Below are 17,955 nucleotides of genomic sequence, written 5' to 3' on the forward strand. Positions count from 1 at the left end.
AACACTCACAACATTTGGCATCCAAACCAAAACTACCAGGCATACAATGAAGCGGAAACTCATGACCTATAATGAGGAGAAAAATCAATCAATGAAAACTGACCCAGAAAAGAAACAAATGCTAGATTAGCAAATAAAGTATTCATTGAAAGTAATCCATATGGTCAAAAAGTTAAGTAGAGACTTGTAAGATATAAAATAGACCCAAATCAAACTTTTAGATATGAAAACTAAAATGAAAATATACTGAATGGGACTACTGGCAAATTAGGTGTGGCAGAAAAAAAGGTTAGTGAACTTGAAGATAGTAATAGAAACTATCCAAATTTCTATAGTATATACTTCAGGGGGAAAAAAAAATCACAGGAAGAAGTTCTAAAATACAAAAAGGATTGGAGAACAAATTAATTATTAATCATCTGGATAAAAAACATTATAAAAAGACAGCAATAATTGCCTAGTTTGGAGGTAAAAATGAGACAGAGCAAAATTATTAATCAACAATAATATGTAAGATAGATGAGGAAGAAGAGATCATAATTAAGAACAGAAATTGAGCATGTAAGTTCCAAATTTAAAGAGAACTCAATCTTCATCTTCTACAGGTCAATGTCATAGATAATGCCAAATTGAAAAATGAAGAAACAGCAATATAAGCATGCACTGTATTTAGAAATGTGGAAATAATTACTAGAAGAAATGGCTAAAAGTTAAAAGTAGATATTTCTAAGTCATAGACTTGCAGGTGAGTTGAAGTGAGGCTACTGCCTTTCATTAGAGTCCTTTGAGGATACAAAATGGTGAAAGCATGCACACCACTCCTTAAGAGTTTACAAAATATACATAGGAGCTTTAATCCAAAATAATCCATTAATTCAGGAACTAATGCAATGTATGCAAATTAATGGCATGAAAAGGGAAAGCAATACATGTATTTACATTTTCTAAAATGAGTAATATATAATACTGTATTTTAGAAAAACCAACCATTCAGATTAAATGTTCAGTCAAGCTTCTTTCGTAGGTGTCAACAAAAGAATCTTGTCTGGTTCATTAAAGCAAAAAGGAATTTATTTAAAGATTAGTAGAGAGCTTACTAAGCTGTTAAGGATCAGAGAGCCAAATTTATAGAAGATACGACTATGTAAATCCCAACCACACTTTGGAAGCTTCTCCAGGAAATACTAGACTTCCACCACTACTTGGCACCTCTGATACTAGAAACCTAGAACAATCAAAAGTTCCCACCACCACCTGTGCCAAAAAATAAACTCCCCTGCCCAAGACTGCCACCTGATGTTGCTCCTGTGCAATATCAAGTGTGAAGTATATGACTGGACACATTCCTCTACCTTAGTTGTGAGTATAAGAATACAAATTTTCTGGCGTCTTTGGGAAGTTAAGACTTGTAATATGGGATATTACCAAAATGTAGGGAAGATGTTCAAAAATGCTTGGTGGTCCACAAATAATGAATGTTTACTTTATTAAGTCACTGTTATTTAATGTTACAGAGGATTTGAAAATCAATCAATCATAAGTCATAGTTTTATTTCACAAAAAATTTTGTTTTAAATCGTGATTTCCAAATCAATAAAATACCAATTAAGTTTATACAAATATATGAAACAAGAGTATTAAAAACACACACACTATTTCAACTGGTAAACCAAATAATTTTGCGAAAAAGAATGGTGAACAGATCCACTATTTTTAATACAGCTAAAGTAGACTTTACTGATCAAAACTGCTACCTAGTAATGTCATATTCCACATTAAAAGAAATTTACTTCATGAGAGCTAACTTTTGATTATAACCAAATTTTTTTAAACTAAAGTATTATATACTTTCCTGCTTATTAAATGAGGCATATAAAATGTAATTTAATTTTCTGTAATGGCTCAAGGTCACCATTATAAACAGAATGCAGTGTTGTCATAAGTAGCTTAATGACTATTTCAGCAACTATAAATTAACTAGCCCTTTCAGTTCATTTTCCCAGAACTCTGACTTGTAATGTTGCTGTCTCCTAATTCAATAGTGCCTCTCTATACCAATCAGCCTCAAGAATGCCTGCTGTCCTACATGCATTTACCTGAACATGACAAGACTAACAAGCCATATTCAGTATTTATTCCTCTTTGTTCAACACACACCATCTGCCATCTCCAATGCTGTCCAAATAAAGACAGCAATGAAGGAATGCCAGGATTTTTGCAATCTGATATTTTTAAAAAATTAATGCCCTGGCTGGTGTGGCTCAGCAGTGGAGCGTCAGCCCAAGCTTTGAAGGGTTGCAGATTCGATTCCAGGTAAGGGCATGTAGCTGGTTTGCAGGTTCATTCCCCAGCCCCAGTTGGGGCTGGGTGTGTGTGGGAGGCAACCAATTGACGTGTCTCTCTCACATAGATGTTTCTCTCTCTCTTTCTTCCCCTCCCTCCCTTCCACTCTATCTAGAAATCAATGGGGGGAATGGGGAAGTGTCCTCGGATGAGGATTAAGAAAAACAAAACAAAACAAAACAAAAAACAACCACATTATTTTATGGCATATAGTGTACAAAAAAGGAAAATTACTCTATAAAAATTAAAATACAGAGTGGAGATTCCCTTCCTTTACCTGGAACAGATCACAAATCAGAGACCTAATTATTGGACTTAAAATATCTTTTAAAAAAATTTACTTTTATGTTTGTATCTACCCAGGTGATCAGCTAAAAATAATCAAATGCCCATCACACAACCAAAGTATTACCACATTAAAATATGTATTACAATTGTTCAGCTTGCTGCCAACTTGAATATAAAAGTTGTTTTAACCTAACTAGGATGGAAATTTTATCTTCACACATCTTATATCAAAGATTTTAATTTTCTTTTTTAAAGCCTATGCCCAAGGCTAAAGCACAACTACAGTAATCAAATAATCTTTGCAACCTTTTCCAATATGACCTTTCCTTATAATGATTTCAAAGTCCCTTTCTAGACCTAATTTTACACTATCAATAATTTCTGCTAGTCTGCCTAACTCTTGGAAGAGTATTAGATTGACAGAATTGATATGATAGAATTTCAGGTATCATGATAGATGGTAAGGAAATTTGTACAGAGGGAGGCTTTGTTTAGCAGTCCCATGTATTATACCACATGTTGCTGTCTAAATGTCACATTTTCCTTCAGAGGACTACAAAGAAATCTTAGGATAGGTTCAAAAGACATTTCAAAAATTCTGCCTGTCACACTATCTATGGGGCACATTACAAATTTTAATACTTCTTATATTTTCAATTATAAAAGAAAAGCGTCCTTATTTTAGGAAATGTAGAAAACACAGGTTAAAAGAAAAGTCTCACCATTCTTGACACATTTTACATGGGTTTTTATGTGAACTCTGAATTTGGATGCACATAAAGTTAGCAATCTCTTGGCACTGAAGAGAGGGAAAAACGGCTACTATAGCTAGGTTATCAAAAATGAGGGAAAGAAATGGATGAGGTTAGAGAGATAAGCTGAGGCCCAAAAGTGAAAGGTCTTATATTCAGCCATTAAACTTTTTGTGTGCGCAGATGACCCATGAACAACAAGGTTTGCATGGGTTCACTTACAAGCAAATTTTTTTTCAATACATGTATTGGAATATTTTCTGGAGATTTTCTTACCACTATGAAGTGATCATATAAATTATACGAAGGAACCATAAAAAGTCATATTGCTGCTTCTTTACTATCAATATATGAATCATCCTATATAATAAAGGTGTAATATGCAAATGGTCGTCACGCCGTGAAGTGTAACGACTGACCATGTAACGACCGGATCACGGATCAGCAGGAGGGTGGGGCATCGAGCTACAAGGGGGCAGCTACAAGCAGGCAGGGCAGTGCAGCGGAGAGCTACAGGAGGAGGCAGGACAGCAAGCTATGAGGGGGGGCGGGGGGGGCTACAGGAGGGCGGGGCAGCAGGCTGAGAGCTACTGGAGGGAGGCAGTGAGCTACTGGCGAGCTACTGGCGCACGGCTTTGTGCGCAAGGCTACTAGTAATACCTATAAATAAATATGAATTTCTTTTTCACACTCTTTTCATTTTTGATGTCTAGTGTTAGGCATACATATAACATCTACAGTGTTTTGTATCATATAAGACAATACTGATGTAGGTACTGAAAGACAATTTACCTTATGAACAGACTGTAAACTTATATTGATAAATACAGTAATAGTATTGTAAATGTATTTTCCCTTCCTTATGATTTTTTCTCTAGCTTACTGTATCACAAGAATACAGTATATATTACATTTAACATGTAAAATATGTGTTAATTGACTATGTTATTAGTAAGGCTTCTGGACAACAGTAGACTATTCATTGTTAAGCTCTGAGGGAGTCAAAAGCTGTACTTGGATTTTTGACTGTGTGGGGGGGTCAGCGCCCCTAACCCCCATGTTGCTCAAGGGTCAACTGTACTTGCTTTGTTCTGGGGAGATAGTAGGCAATGGAATAGGTAAGTGGCATGATCAAACTTGCATTTGGAAAAGTTTATTCTATCTTTTATGTGAAAAATAGACTGGAAAGAGGTAAGCAGAACCACTTAAATCAATTTAGAGAAAAAAATAGTAGTCTAAGGGAGAGATGAAGGTTCTGGATGGAGGCAGAGAAGATAGAGGGAAGTGGGCAGATTCAAGAGAGACTTAGAAAATAAAATTGTCAAGATTTGGGGATGACTTCGATTTCTATATGAAGGAAAAGAAAGTGTCAAGTGTGAATCCCAAGTTCCTAACTTGCATATCTACACTAATAAAAGAGAAAAATGGTAATTAGCCTACGACCGCTACCCTTCCCACTGGTTAATCAGCATATCCTTATGCAAATTAACTGTCAGCCAAGATGGCGGCCGGCAGCCAGGCAGCTGGAAGCAAACATGAGGCTTGCTTGCTCCCGTGACTGCGGACTCCAACGTTCCCGCCTGACTTGCAGGCCTCTGAGCTGGCAGTTTGAAACTTTGTAACAAATATAGCCGCTGGGATCTCAGAGCTGAAGTTATACATTGTTTCGATTATAGAACGGCAAACAAACCAGCAGCGGAAGCCTCAGAGCTAGAGCCAGAGCTAAAGCTGGCCCAGAAGAAAAAAAGAAAAAGAAAAAAAGGAGCGGTTGGGAGCTGCAGTCAAAACCGCCAGCCTGAAAGCAGCCCTCAGCCCCTCACCCAGACTGGCCAGGCACCCCAGTGGGGACCCCCACCCTGAAGGGTGTGTGACCAGCTGCAAACAGCCATCATCCCCTCATCCAGGCTGGCCAGGCACCCCAGTGGGGACCCCCACCCTGATCCAGGACACCCTTCAGGGCAAACCAGCCGGCCCCCAGGCCTCTATCCTATATAGTAAAAGGGTAATATGCCTCCCAGCACCGGGATCAGCGGAGCCGAGAGGTCTCCTGGCACCAGATCAGCGTGACAGGGGGCAGCGCCCAAACCCCCTGATCGCCCTGCGGCTGTGTGTGTGACAGGGGGTGGCGCCCCAACCCCCCCCCCCCCCCCACAGGCCCTGCTCTGTCTGTGACGGGGTAGAGCCATAACCTCCCCATCGGCCCTGCCCTGAGTGTGACAGTGGTGGCGCCCCAACTCCCTGATCCGCCTTACTCTGTGTGTGACAGGGGGCGGTGCCCTAACTCCCCTATCGGCCCTACTCTGTGCGTGACGGGGGAGCTCCCCAACCCCCTGATGGGCCCTGCTCTGTGTGTGACGGGGAGGGGGGGCAGTGCCCCAACCCCCTGATTGGCCCTGCTCTGTGAGTGACAGGGGGCAGCACCCCAACCCCCTGATTGGCCCTGCTCTGTGCATCACAGGGGGTGGTGCCGCAACCTCCCCATTGACCCTGCCTTGAGTGTGATAGGGGGTGGTGCCCCAACCCCCCAATCAGCCCTACCCTGAGCGTGACTGAGGGTGGCATCACAACCTCCCAATCCGCCCTGTTCTGTGCATGACAGGGGGCGGCGCCCCAACTCCCCAATCAGCCCTGCTCTAAGCCCGACCAGGGGCTGCACCTAGGGATTGGGCCTGCCCTCTGCCACCCAGGAGCAGGCCTAAGCCAGCAGGTCGTTATCTCCCGAGGGGTCCCAGACTGCGAGAGGGCACAGGCCGGGCTGAGGGACCCCCCTTTCCCCTCCGAGTGCACGAATTTTTGTGCACCGGGCCTCTAGTTATAAAAGAAAATCAATGGTGCCACTCTCCAAGATAGTGAGCATTACAGACTAAATTTTAGAAGAAAAAAAAAATCATGTTTTCATAGTTAATTTTAGATGTAATCAATTTGAAGATATTTATACCAAGTATCTTGTTTGCATTCAGATTTATGCTCTACCCATCACTGTATAGTTTATCTGTATCATCCATCGATGGCTCCCTCTCTGTGAGGTTGCCTTGAGCAGTGCCCTTCAAAAGAAGGTATCATCTCAATACAGTCTCTCTTTGTAACTTTCTCCTGAGTACCAGTTATACTAATCAAGATAATCAATACACGAACACATAAACTCAAAGGCACATTACAATTAAACTGCTGAAAACTAGTAATAAAGATAAAATCTTAAAATCAATCAGAGAAATAAAATACATTACGTATAGAGGAACAAGATAAGAGAACAGCAGGCTTCCCTTTGAAAACTATGTATGGTAGCCCGGCTGGCAAGGCTCAGTGGTTTAATGTCAACCTATGAACCAGGAGATGGTGGTTCAATTCCAGTTCAGGGTACATGCCTGGGTTGCAGGCTCCATCCCCAATATGGGGCGTTGCAGGAGGCAGCCGATCAATGATTCTCTCTCATCATTGATGTTTCTATCTCTCTCTCCCACTCTCTATTCCTCTTTGAAATCAATAAAAATATATTTTTAAAAACTACGTATGGTAAAAAACATGCCATGCTTAACGTGCTGATAGGAAAAAAATACAACCAAAAATATACTATTCTCCCCGCAAAGAAAACCTGCCAACACAAAATAAAAGCTCAGAATTCATCACTAAGAGACTTATAAGAAATGTGAAAGGAAATTCTTTAGGCAGTAGAAAAATGACACCAGAGAGTATCATGGGAAGGTTACATGTATGGATAAATATAAAATACTTCTTTCTTAAATTTCTTCAAAAGATTAACTATTTAAAGCATACACAATAACAGTGTATTGGGGTTTATAACACATGTAGAAGTAAAATGTATGACAACAATAGCATAAAGGATGGGAAGAGGTAAAAAGTAGTATACTGTGAAATGGTACATAACATTTGAACTTAACTGTGTAAGGTAGGCACATTTTATAAACCCTAGAGAAGCCACTAAAAATAATTTTCAAACAATGATGTATACCTAATAAGCCAATAGTGGAGATAACATCAAATATTTTAAAATGTGAGAAATATTATCAGGGATTAAAAAGGGACACTCATAAGAAAAAAGCCAATCCATCAAAAAAATATAAGAATCATAAATATGTATGTATCCAATACCAGAGATTCAAATTACATGAAGTAAAATCTTTCAAAGTCAAAGGAGAAATAGACGAAAGTATTTTGATTTTCACTATACTAAACTCATTTGTATTTCTATATATTGGCAACAAAAATTATAAATTGAAATTTAAAAGTAATTTACAATTACATCAAAAATATGAAATATGTAGGGATAAAGTTAACCAAATATGTGGAAAAAATGAAAAAAATGTGGAAAATGTGTACAACACTGAAAACTACAAAAATACTTCTAAGAGAAATTAAAATTAAACAATTATCCAGAAACTGATCGATAACATCCAATCTCAATCAATATTCCCTTAGGTTTTTGTTTTTATGTAAGAATTAACAATATGATTCTAAAATCACACAGAAAAGCAAGAACCTAGTATAGCCTAACAATTTTGAAAAAAAAAAAAATCTGAAAATAAAATACAAAGTTGGAAGACTCATTTACTAAATTTCAAGGCTTACTATATAAAACATAGTAATCATGTCATTAGTACTGACTAATAGATAAATGGAACAGAACAGAAAGTCTAGGAAGATTCACAAGTATATGTACAACTGATTTTCAACAAAGATGCAAAAGTAATACAGTGATGAAAGAATAGTTTTTTTCAACAAATGATATTGGAACAACCGTTTATCTGGAAGAAAAATAAACTTTTATCCTTACCTCAAATCACCCACAAAAATTAATTTCAAATGGTTCATAGGCCTAACCATAAAAAATAACACCTGAAATTTCTGGGGAGAAAAAGGAGAAAATCTTCATAATCTTGGGTAAGCTAAGATTTCTTAGGTCACCAAAAGCACAAAATTTTTTAAAAACTGGACTCAAAGTTAATATTTTCTCTTCCTCAAAAAAACACTGAAAATGAAAAGGCAGGCCACAGACAGGGAGAAAATATTTGCAATGCATATATATATATATCTGACAAAGTATATAAAAGAATAGTTAAAATTCAATAATAAAATTCATGGGAATCAGGATAATGGTTTATTCTGGCAACACAGAAAAAATATTGGGGAGCTTGATTATACCTATGCTTAATTTCTTTAAAAACTGCTGGGAAGTGAGTATATGAGCCTTTATTATAATTTTATTTTATTCCTTACTCCATGCATAAAATACATATAATTAAAAGAAAAAGTAAACACTATACCCAAAGAGAGCTTAATTCATATTATTCCATTAAATTATCACAGTTACTAAGACACTTAAAGAAGGATTTTCCCCCAGGTCTTATTCACCAATGACACACACAAATATATATAAAACTGAAGAAAAGAAAAAGATTCAGTCGTATTTCTAGTTTCCTACTAATCATTCCTACTTGAATGCTTAAATGTTTCCATCATTACTTCAAACTTATTAAAACAACTGAAGATTGCTGATCTTTCCCCACACCATGGATTCAAGCTCTTTGTTCTTGCTGGTTCCACCACTTTACAAGTTACAAGGATAGCATTCTGCTTAAGAGCATGAGCTCTAGAGCCAAATTGCCTATGGTTGTATGTTGCCCATAGCTCAAGCATTGCCTGACTTTGGATAAATTACTTAATCTCTTTGTGCCTCGGAATAAATGTTGCATATGTAAGGTTCTTAGGGCTAAACCTGCCAAATAGTCATTCTCAATATGTGTTAATCACTCTTTTTAAAATCTTATTGCTAATGTCTTTATTGCAATTATGTCTTGATTCATCTTTGTTTCTTCCTTGGTCCCCCTATATCAAGAAAGGTACTAAGCCCTGTTGATTGTTCCTAGAACAATCTGACCTCTCCCTATTTCTGGACTTCAGTAGTGGAGGTCTAAAATACTATAGCCTCCTCCCTACAAGTCTTGCTTTTCTTTAATTTCTTGCCATTCCAATCTACTCACACTATTGGGTTCCAAATTAATCACTAATATAAAAGTATGGTGGTGGAAAGCCTCAAGGTTAAGTGTTAATCCTACAAATATCAAAGCAAGCTACATTTATTATTATGAGAGGAGCAACAATATATTATAAATTGGCCCGGCTGGCATGGCTCAGTGGTTGAGCATTGACCTATGAACCAGGAGATCACAGTTCGATTCCTGGTCAGAGCACATGCCCAATTCGTGGGCTCGAGTGCCCGTAGGAGGCGTGCAGGAGGCAGCCGGTCAATGATTCTCTTTCATCATTGATGTTTCTATCTCCCCCTCTCTCTCCCACCCTCTCTGAAATCAATAAAAATATTTTTTAAAAATATTATCAATTGCCTTTGAGTAGAATTAGCAGTTCCCTATTATATCAGCAATCACTCCTAACAGAGTTTGAGACTTGATTTAGTATAAAAATCACCAGTCTTTTTGAATACTCACTTACCTGTTTGGGCCCTAGTCTCTTTTATTATAAGTAAAACGTTTATAAATGCCATCGGTCTATGCTCCCAGATCCTAGAAGATAACACTGATTGAGCACAACATTCTTTCCTGATGAGCCCAGAATAATCACAGTTATCAAGGAAACTAATACCAATGGAGGAACGGCAGAGGTGAAACCTATGTGTTATTTTGAACTACATAATCCCTGGAGTTTCTCCTAATTTTAAAGGTCTATGAGTCTATTCTAAGCTATACAAATCTATATAAAATTCCCCTAATTTAAAATTAATAATTAATTTGAAATAAAATCTAGAAATGTAAAAAGCATTCTGAAATCTTTTATAAAAATTATATTTGGCCCGCTGGCATAGCTCAACGGTTGAGCGTCGGACACCTATGAACCAGGAGGTCACTGTTCCGATTCCCGGTCTCAGCATATGCCTGGGTTGTGGGCTCCATTCCCAGTGTGGGGCACGCAGGAAGCAGCCAATCAATGATTCTCTCTCATCATAGATATTTCTATCTCTCTCTCTCTCCCTCTCCCTTCTTTTCTGAAATCAATAAAAATACCTTTTAAAAAAATTATTTTTTGTATTGCTTCAAAATAATTTGGTCTAAAACTTAAAATTGTCTTTTAAAACAAATGTCATTGTGATATTTCACTATAAATTCATACTTTGGTGGCAATGCATTTTGGAACACTATTAAAATGAGCCCAGAAATTTGATATGGGCATACAGAAGTTACACAACTACTCTTCGAAAGTAGTTCCTGGAAATTTGAACAACATGAACTTAATTTTTTTTAACATTTACCTTTTTTCTTCTTTTGCTCTCAGCTGTTCTTCCTGTCTCAAAACTTGAACCATTATAGATTCAAAAACTCCACTTGTCAAGCCCGCCAAACTTCGCGGTGTTGACCGACGCCTTGTTGAAGTACATGCAGTTCCCTTCTCATCCTCCAATCCATAATAGCCTCTAGATGTAACTGCTATCGTTGTCTTTTCTCTCAAGTGCCTTGGAGAAGAATAAGTCAATTCACAAGGTCAAAACTCCTGAGTAAGCAATAAGCCCCCTTAATCAGCATCTTAAGAATTCCTTTTGCTAACTACATAAAAAGTATTTAGTAAATTTAACTATGCTCCAGATCATTTTATCCTCCCTATATAATTTTAAATTTTCCTTACTCAGCTCATAAAATCACCGATAGCTCCTTCCCTTCGTTAAAAAAATACACATAACTGAAGTATTAAAATTAGTTATTAAAGCACTACCTCTTTAAAGAAAGTTTACTGTGAGCAAACTTAAAATGTACCTTATCTTTGTATCTCTTCATATATTTCATTCTACCTATCATTGGTGTGGAAAAATGTACAATAGAAAAAGACTCTGGGGGAGAAAATTTATGATATATAAATACTTTGAGGAAATTATAAACAAATGAATCATTAAAATATATAATTTTAAGTTGTATTACAATGTAATTATAAATTTGGAAATCTTCTGACTAAACTATAAGAATATAACAATTCCTCTTCAATCTCACCACAAATGTTTCCCTGGTCTATAATATTTTAATACACTAAGATACTGACCTAATTTTTAAAGATATTGATGTGAAAAAGTTTCTCAGCAATTTGCTTAATTGTCCATAAATTCCCTTAATGAATTTGAAATAACTGATTAAAACCATTCACAATGGAAAAAGAAACATTACATTAAACAAAGTTTTAAGTCTAGACTAAAAATATTTCTGAATTTGTATCTATATGTGTTAACTGTAAAAAGCATCAGAGGGAAAAAATCTGCTCTTCTACCTTTGTAAACAATGCCAGAGCCTCTGAAGGTTTTGTATATGCTGTTGTTTCTATGATGGCAAAATCAAGCCACTACTCAAAGTAAGCATTCAATATCCCAGAGAAGAATTTATATACATTCAAAGTTGATCCTGTAGTCATATTTCCCTGCTTTCCTATAGGCTTCAACATAAAACAGGCTAAAAGTTCCCCAAAACATAAGCCTTTATGGCATGTAATACAATTAAACTCCTGTCCATCTTGGACTATATTTACAGTGTTTTGTTACTCTAAGTTAGAAAAACTTAACAATCTTACTCTTAGGCCACCTAGGTCCCACAAATGGTATAACTGCAAGGTTCTACTGAACTATGGCACTATTATGTGTTTTCTCTGTTATAAGAAGATAATATTTTAACTAATTCAGCTTTAGGTAGGGAATGAACTTTTAAACTAGCTTTCCAATAATTCTGAAGAATTTAGGATAAACTATCCATACTTTTAAGGCTATGATTCTTTTATGTACAATAACATTACATCTGTATGCTGAATTAATATACTTGGGTTCATTTTAGTATAGAGTTTTTACTGGGGAACTAACTACATCTGTAATTTTAATCACTTCCTCATAAATACTAATAGAAGAGAACATTAATAAACAATATTACACTGAAACATAGTAACTTCTCAGAGGTCACAGTGTGTATGTAGAGCACTGGAGATAAGGAGAGTTGAGGGAAATAGTAAGTCACATGGGAAATTTGTTGTGTAAAAAAGTCAGAAATTCAATTGTATCCTTTAACTTCAGTCTTATAAGATGAAATTAATAAATTACTTTTTAACAGTATTTTCTCAGAACAAAGACCAAAAAAAAAAAATCCTTTATTATTTATCAGAAATAAAAACTTATAAGCTTTGATACTTATTCATAATTAAAAAAGAAAACTATGTTTCTCTCATATCAACAAAAAGATTAAACACTGACACTAACTCAGTGTTGGAGCAGATTCTAAGGAAAGAAAAATTCTCATATAACATTAGTGGATGTGTAAAATTGGCAGTGTTTCTGAAAGTTAATTTGGTAATGATCATTAAGATTTAACATGCACATACCCTTTTACCTGTCATGCTTCTAATAATGTACCATATATACACTGAGTGGCCAGATTATATGACCACCTGACGTTTGTAGGCAAATTAGCTATAATTTCGTGCTGAAGTTGCTAGAGGGCCAGACCATTATAAATAGGGAAGCATTATAAATAGGACATTATAAATACTGTCGTTGTTTACCACGAGAGTAGAAGTGATTTTTTTCTGAAGATATGGGTAAACAATGCGATTTAACAGGCTTTGAAAGTGGGATATATATTATTATGAGTGGCCAGATTATTATGACCACCCCATCAGTATTTCGTTGGGCCACCTTTTGCCTTCAATACTGCAGCTATTCTTCTTGGCATTGACTCCACGAGATGATGAAAGGTGATGCGAGGAATCTGACACCATGCCTGATGAATAGCACTGTCCAGTTCTGTGAGATTTGATGGTTGTGGAACCAGCTGCCTGATGGCTCTTTTAACTTCGTCCCACAAATGCTCAATTGGATTGAGATCTGGTGATTGTGGGGGCCACCTAAGCAAGGTAAAGTCTCCCTCATGTTCTTGAAACCACTCCTGCACAATATGAGCACCGTGGCATGGCACATTGTCTTGTTGGAAGAAGCCATCTCCATTGGGATACGCCATCAACATGATAGGATGAACTTGATCAGCAACGATACTTAGGTATGTTGTGCTATTCAGACGTTGTTCCACATGAATTAAAGGGCCCAAATCATGCCAGAAAAACATGCCCCAAACCATAACACTGCCCCCACCAGCTTGAAGGGTTGTACTCATGCCTGTGGGGTGCATGCTTTCATGCTGTTTCCGCCAAATTCTCACTCTGCCATCTGCATGATGCAACTGGAAACGTGATTCATCAGACCACATGACTTTTTTCCAATGCTCGACTATCCAATCCTTATGTTCCTGTGCGAATTGGAGACATTTTATCTTGGTAATTGCAGACAGCAAAGGTGTTTGTACAGGCCTTCGGCTTCCATATCCCATACAATGCAGTGTATGGCTAATTTGCCTACAAACGTCAGATGGTCATAATAATCTGGCCACTCACTTTAAAATATATCCCACATTCAAAGGCTGTTAAATCGCGTTGTTTACCCATACCTTCAGAAAAAATCACTTCTACTGCCGTGGTAAACAACCTGCTTCCCTATTTATAATGGTCTGGCCCTCTAGCAACTTCAGCACGAAATTATAGCTAATTTGCCTACAAACGTCAGGTGTTCATAATAATCTGGCCACTCTTTGTGTGTGTGTGTGTGTGTGTATGTGTGTGTGTGTACACACACACACACACACACACACACACACACACACTAGAAGCCTGGTGCACGAAATTCATGCACTCGGGAGGGTCCCTCAGCCCAGCCTGTGCCCTCTCGTAGTCCGGGAGACCTCAGGGGATGTCTGACTGCCACTGAGGCGGGAGAGGCTCCTGCCACTGCCACTGCGCTCGCCAGCCATGAGCCTGGCTCAGGGCTTCTGGCTGAGTGGCGTTCCCCCGTGGGAGCACACTGACCACCAGGGGGCAGCTCTTGCATTGAGCGTCTGACCCCTGGTGGTCAGTGCGCATCATAGCGACTGGTCCTTCCGCTGTTCAATTTGCATATTAGCCTTTTATTATATAGGATATCTCTGCAACTATAAGCCCCCCCACACACAGAATATTGTTTATTTTAAAAAAACTTGAAAACATAAACGTCCTTTGATACAAGACAAATTAACTAAAATACTGTACCCACAATATGAAATAGCACCCATCCATTATTAAGAAATTACGTAAATCTATTTATGCTCACTGTAAAATATGTCCCCATTACTCTGCTGAATATAAAAAAGCAGTTTCTAAACAAAATATATTTTGACCCAAAAGAAATTATATACAAGTGTATATGTAAACATACATATGGCACTGAGTAGTGTGTACATGTACGAGTTCAAATTCTCACCTAAACTATTGCAATCTCTTCATGACAGGTCTCCTGGCTTCTGCTCTAATTTCCCTACAGTCTATTGTGCATACAGCAACCCAGGTAATCCTTTTAAAAGGAAATCAGATCATGTCATTCCCTGCCCTGTTTCCTCCAAAGCCTTCCAGTTACACTTAAAATATAATCCAAAGTTCTGATGGCCTATAAGACCTAGTATGATATGGCCCTCATCTACTTTCCAGCCCTCATTTTCTACCACTCTGCCCTTAGGTCTGTCTGTCCTGGCTATCAAAGTCTGCTTGTTATTCTCAGTCACACCAACATTGACTTTGCACCCGATCTTCATTCTGAGGCCTTTTCCCCCAGATATTTGTATGGTTAGGCACTATCACTTCATTCATTTGTCTGTTCAAATGCCAGCATATCTGAGAGGACTTCTTTGACTACTGTAACTAGGATCCCCATCACTCTCTATTTTCCCCTTCATATTACTTGTCACTACATTGCATTATATAATTACTTAAAATAAGCTTAATCTCACATTACAAGTATCTAGGTGAACAGTGAGACACACCAACAGCACAGTGGAGAGAGGTAAAAAATAGATCCAAGTACAAAGGGCCAGGATGAGGCACTGGGGATGAGCCACTGGGACCACTTTTGAGGCAAGCAACCAGGAGGACATGAGGTGAGGCACAGCCAGCAAGCATTGGGGCTCTGTTGTGAGGTGTGGGGCAAGGCTAAATGGGGACTCAGGAGACATCAGGTGAGCAGGAGGAGCATATGAGGTGAGCAGGGGGTGGGAAACAAAAAGAAAAGAAAAAGATCCAAATACAACAGAAATTTAATGTACTATAAAAATGGTAAATAATAAATAAAGAAACGTGATGCTGTGACCACTGGCTGGACATGAGAAAAAAGTAAAGCTGGATTTCAACCTCACTCCTTAACCAAAACAAATGTCAGACAGATCATACCTTTGTTCATTCATTCACTTATTCCTTCATTCAATATTCATTTAGGTGTACGCATCAACACTGATAGGCAAGATTCCTGTCCTCATTAAGCTTACATGCTAGTAAAAAAATATATAAAAAGCAAGCAAATATGTACATAAGTTCTAATTATAAATTCTGTGAGGTAGTCAAGAATAATTTCTCTGAGGTAGTGATAGGAGGAGGAGCCACCATAACAAAAACAAATGAACGAACAAACAAAAAAACTTTTGGAGATAGTGTTCTAGATAAAAGAAAGAACAAGTATAAAGGCCCTCAGTTGAGAAATGGCTTGGCAGGTATGTAAAGAACAGCAAGCCAAACTCCTTTCTATGCTCATAAATGCCACTGAAGTGCTTTAAGCAGAGTGCTGATTTCTCTTAATGTACATATCTCAAAGTTCACTCTGGCTGCTGGTTAAAAAACAGATTATAGGAGAAAAAAGCAGAAGCAGGAAAACAAGACAGGAAACTACAGCAGTATTCCAGACAAGAGATAATGATTCCGTACTTCAGTGATGATGGAAAAAATAGACAAGATTTAAAATACAGTTTAGAGGAAGAAAACTCTGAACTGGTTCATATGCTTAATATGGGAAGTAAGTGAAAAGGTCTCAGCTAGTTTTTTGCCTAGAGCAACTTGGTAGACAGTGGGGTCATTTACTCAGAAGGTAAGAATAGGCTTAGAAAAGGAAAACAAAACAACAAAAGCTCAGTTTTGAATACGCTTAAAATTTGAGATGGCTATTAGATACCCAATTGAATAAAAGAAAATAGTAATCACAATAGTCTCTTGATAGTAGGAGACCAAGGGGCTGGTGAGAAGGGGAGACATTTTTATTGCATTACCTCTTGTACTATTTAATTTTTGCCACTAGATATACATATTTTTTCAATTAATAAACAATTACTAAAATAAACACTAAGCCCTATATTGCTAAAAAAAAGTCCATGTATAATACAGTTACACTTCAATTATACCGTTTAGATTTTCACAATAGTTGTATTTTATATGCATAATAATTTTAATAATTTGTATTACAAAGACTAGAGGCCCGGTGCACAAAAATTTGTGCGGGGGGGGGGGGGGGGGTCCCTCAGCCCAGCCTATGCCCTCTTGCAGTCTGGGACCCCTCGGGGGATGATCACCTGCTGGCTTAGGCCCACTCCCTGGGGAATTGGGCCCCAGCTGGCAGTCAGACCTCACTCTGGCAGCCCGGCAGCCCTCGGGGGATGTCCACTTGCCAGCGGGGAGCAGGCCTAAGCTGCAGTCGGACATCCTTAGGGCTGCTGAGGAGGCAGGAGAGGCTCCCACCACCACCGCTGTACTGGCAGCCATCAGCCTGGCTTGTGGCTAAGCAGAGCTCCCCCATGTGAGAGCGCAGGGAGGCAACCAATTGATATGTCCCTCTCACATCAATGTTTCTCTCTCTGTGTCTCTCCCCCTCCTTCTACTCTCTCTGAAAACCAATGGAAAAATATCCTCAGGTGAGGATTAACAAAAAAAAAAAAAGCTAACAACTGATGACTACTTCTGTCTGGTTATTTTAAACTAGAGGTCCAGTGCACTAATTTGTGCACGGATAGGGTCGGGCGAGCCCGCCCCAATTGGGGTGATCGGCCGGGGGGGGTGGGGGGAGGCCCCGCACCTGGTCAAACTCCCAGTTGAGGGGACAATTTGCATATTACCCTTTTAGTATATAACATATTTGACCGTTTTCTATTATTTTCCAAATCTTCTTCAAAGAGCATGTAGATTGCTTAGTATTTAGTATATGGAAAGGAATGCATGAATGTTAACTATTAGAAAAAAGATTTAAACTGCTAATAAAAAAATAGATCTGTTATTCTATAACTTACGCAGTCTTGCCATGAAAGTGTTTTAAAAATAAAACTTGCACCCTGGCTGGTGTGGTTCAGTTGGTTGAGTGTTGTCCCATGCACCACTGGGTTTTGGACTCCATCCCCAGTAGGGGATGTGCAGGAGACAGCCAATTGAAGTTTCTCTCTCATCGATGTTTCTCTCTCTCTCCCTCTCCCTTTCTCCCTCTCTCTCTCTCTGTCTCAAGTCAATAAAAACATATTTTTTAAAAAATAAGTAACACTTGAATATAACTAAGAACTTTTGAATTAAATTTTAACAAATTCCCTATAATGGAATTAATAAGTAGAAGAAATTACTAATGTATTGGCAATTGCACAGTAACAAAGACTTAGATAAACTGGAGTATCCGTGGTTTTCATCCTTATTCAGTAGT

At 38.1% G+C, this 17,955-nt stretch overlaps 1 protein-coding gene across 4 annotated transcripts in view; it reads right to left on the reverse strand.

Moving 5' to 3' along the window:
• The window catches only part of BRD10 (bromodomain containing 10), a 96,410-nt gene that overhangs the window by 64,113 nt on the left and 14,342 nt on the right, over positions 1 to 17,955 (reverse strand). For 3 of the 4 annotated variants that reach the window (XM_070431631.1, XM_070431630.1, XM_070431629.1), the window contains exon 2: positions 10,666 to 10,866. The exons of the other annotated variant lie outside the window; for it this stretch is intronic. In XM_070431631.1, coding sequence (XP_070287732.1) covers positions 10,666 to 10,866 — 201 coding nt within the window. The remainder of the gene's footprint in view (positions 1 to 10,665; positions 10,867 to 17,955) is intronic. 4 annotated transcript variants of the gene reach the window in all.

The sequence above is a fragment of the Myotis yumanensis genome, unplaced genomic scaffold, assembly GCF_028538775.1.
Source record: "Myotis yumanensis isolate MYYU_CA2020_CCGP unplaced genomic scaffold, mMyoYum1.0.hap1 SCAF_12, whole genome shotgun sequence".
Classification (NCBI taxonomy): Eukaryota; Metazoa; Chordata; class Mammalia; order Chiroptera; family Vespertilionidae; genus Myotis; species Myotis yumanensis.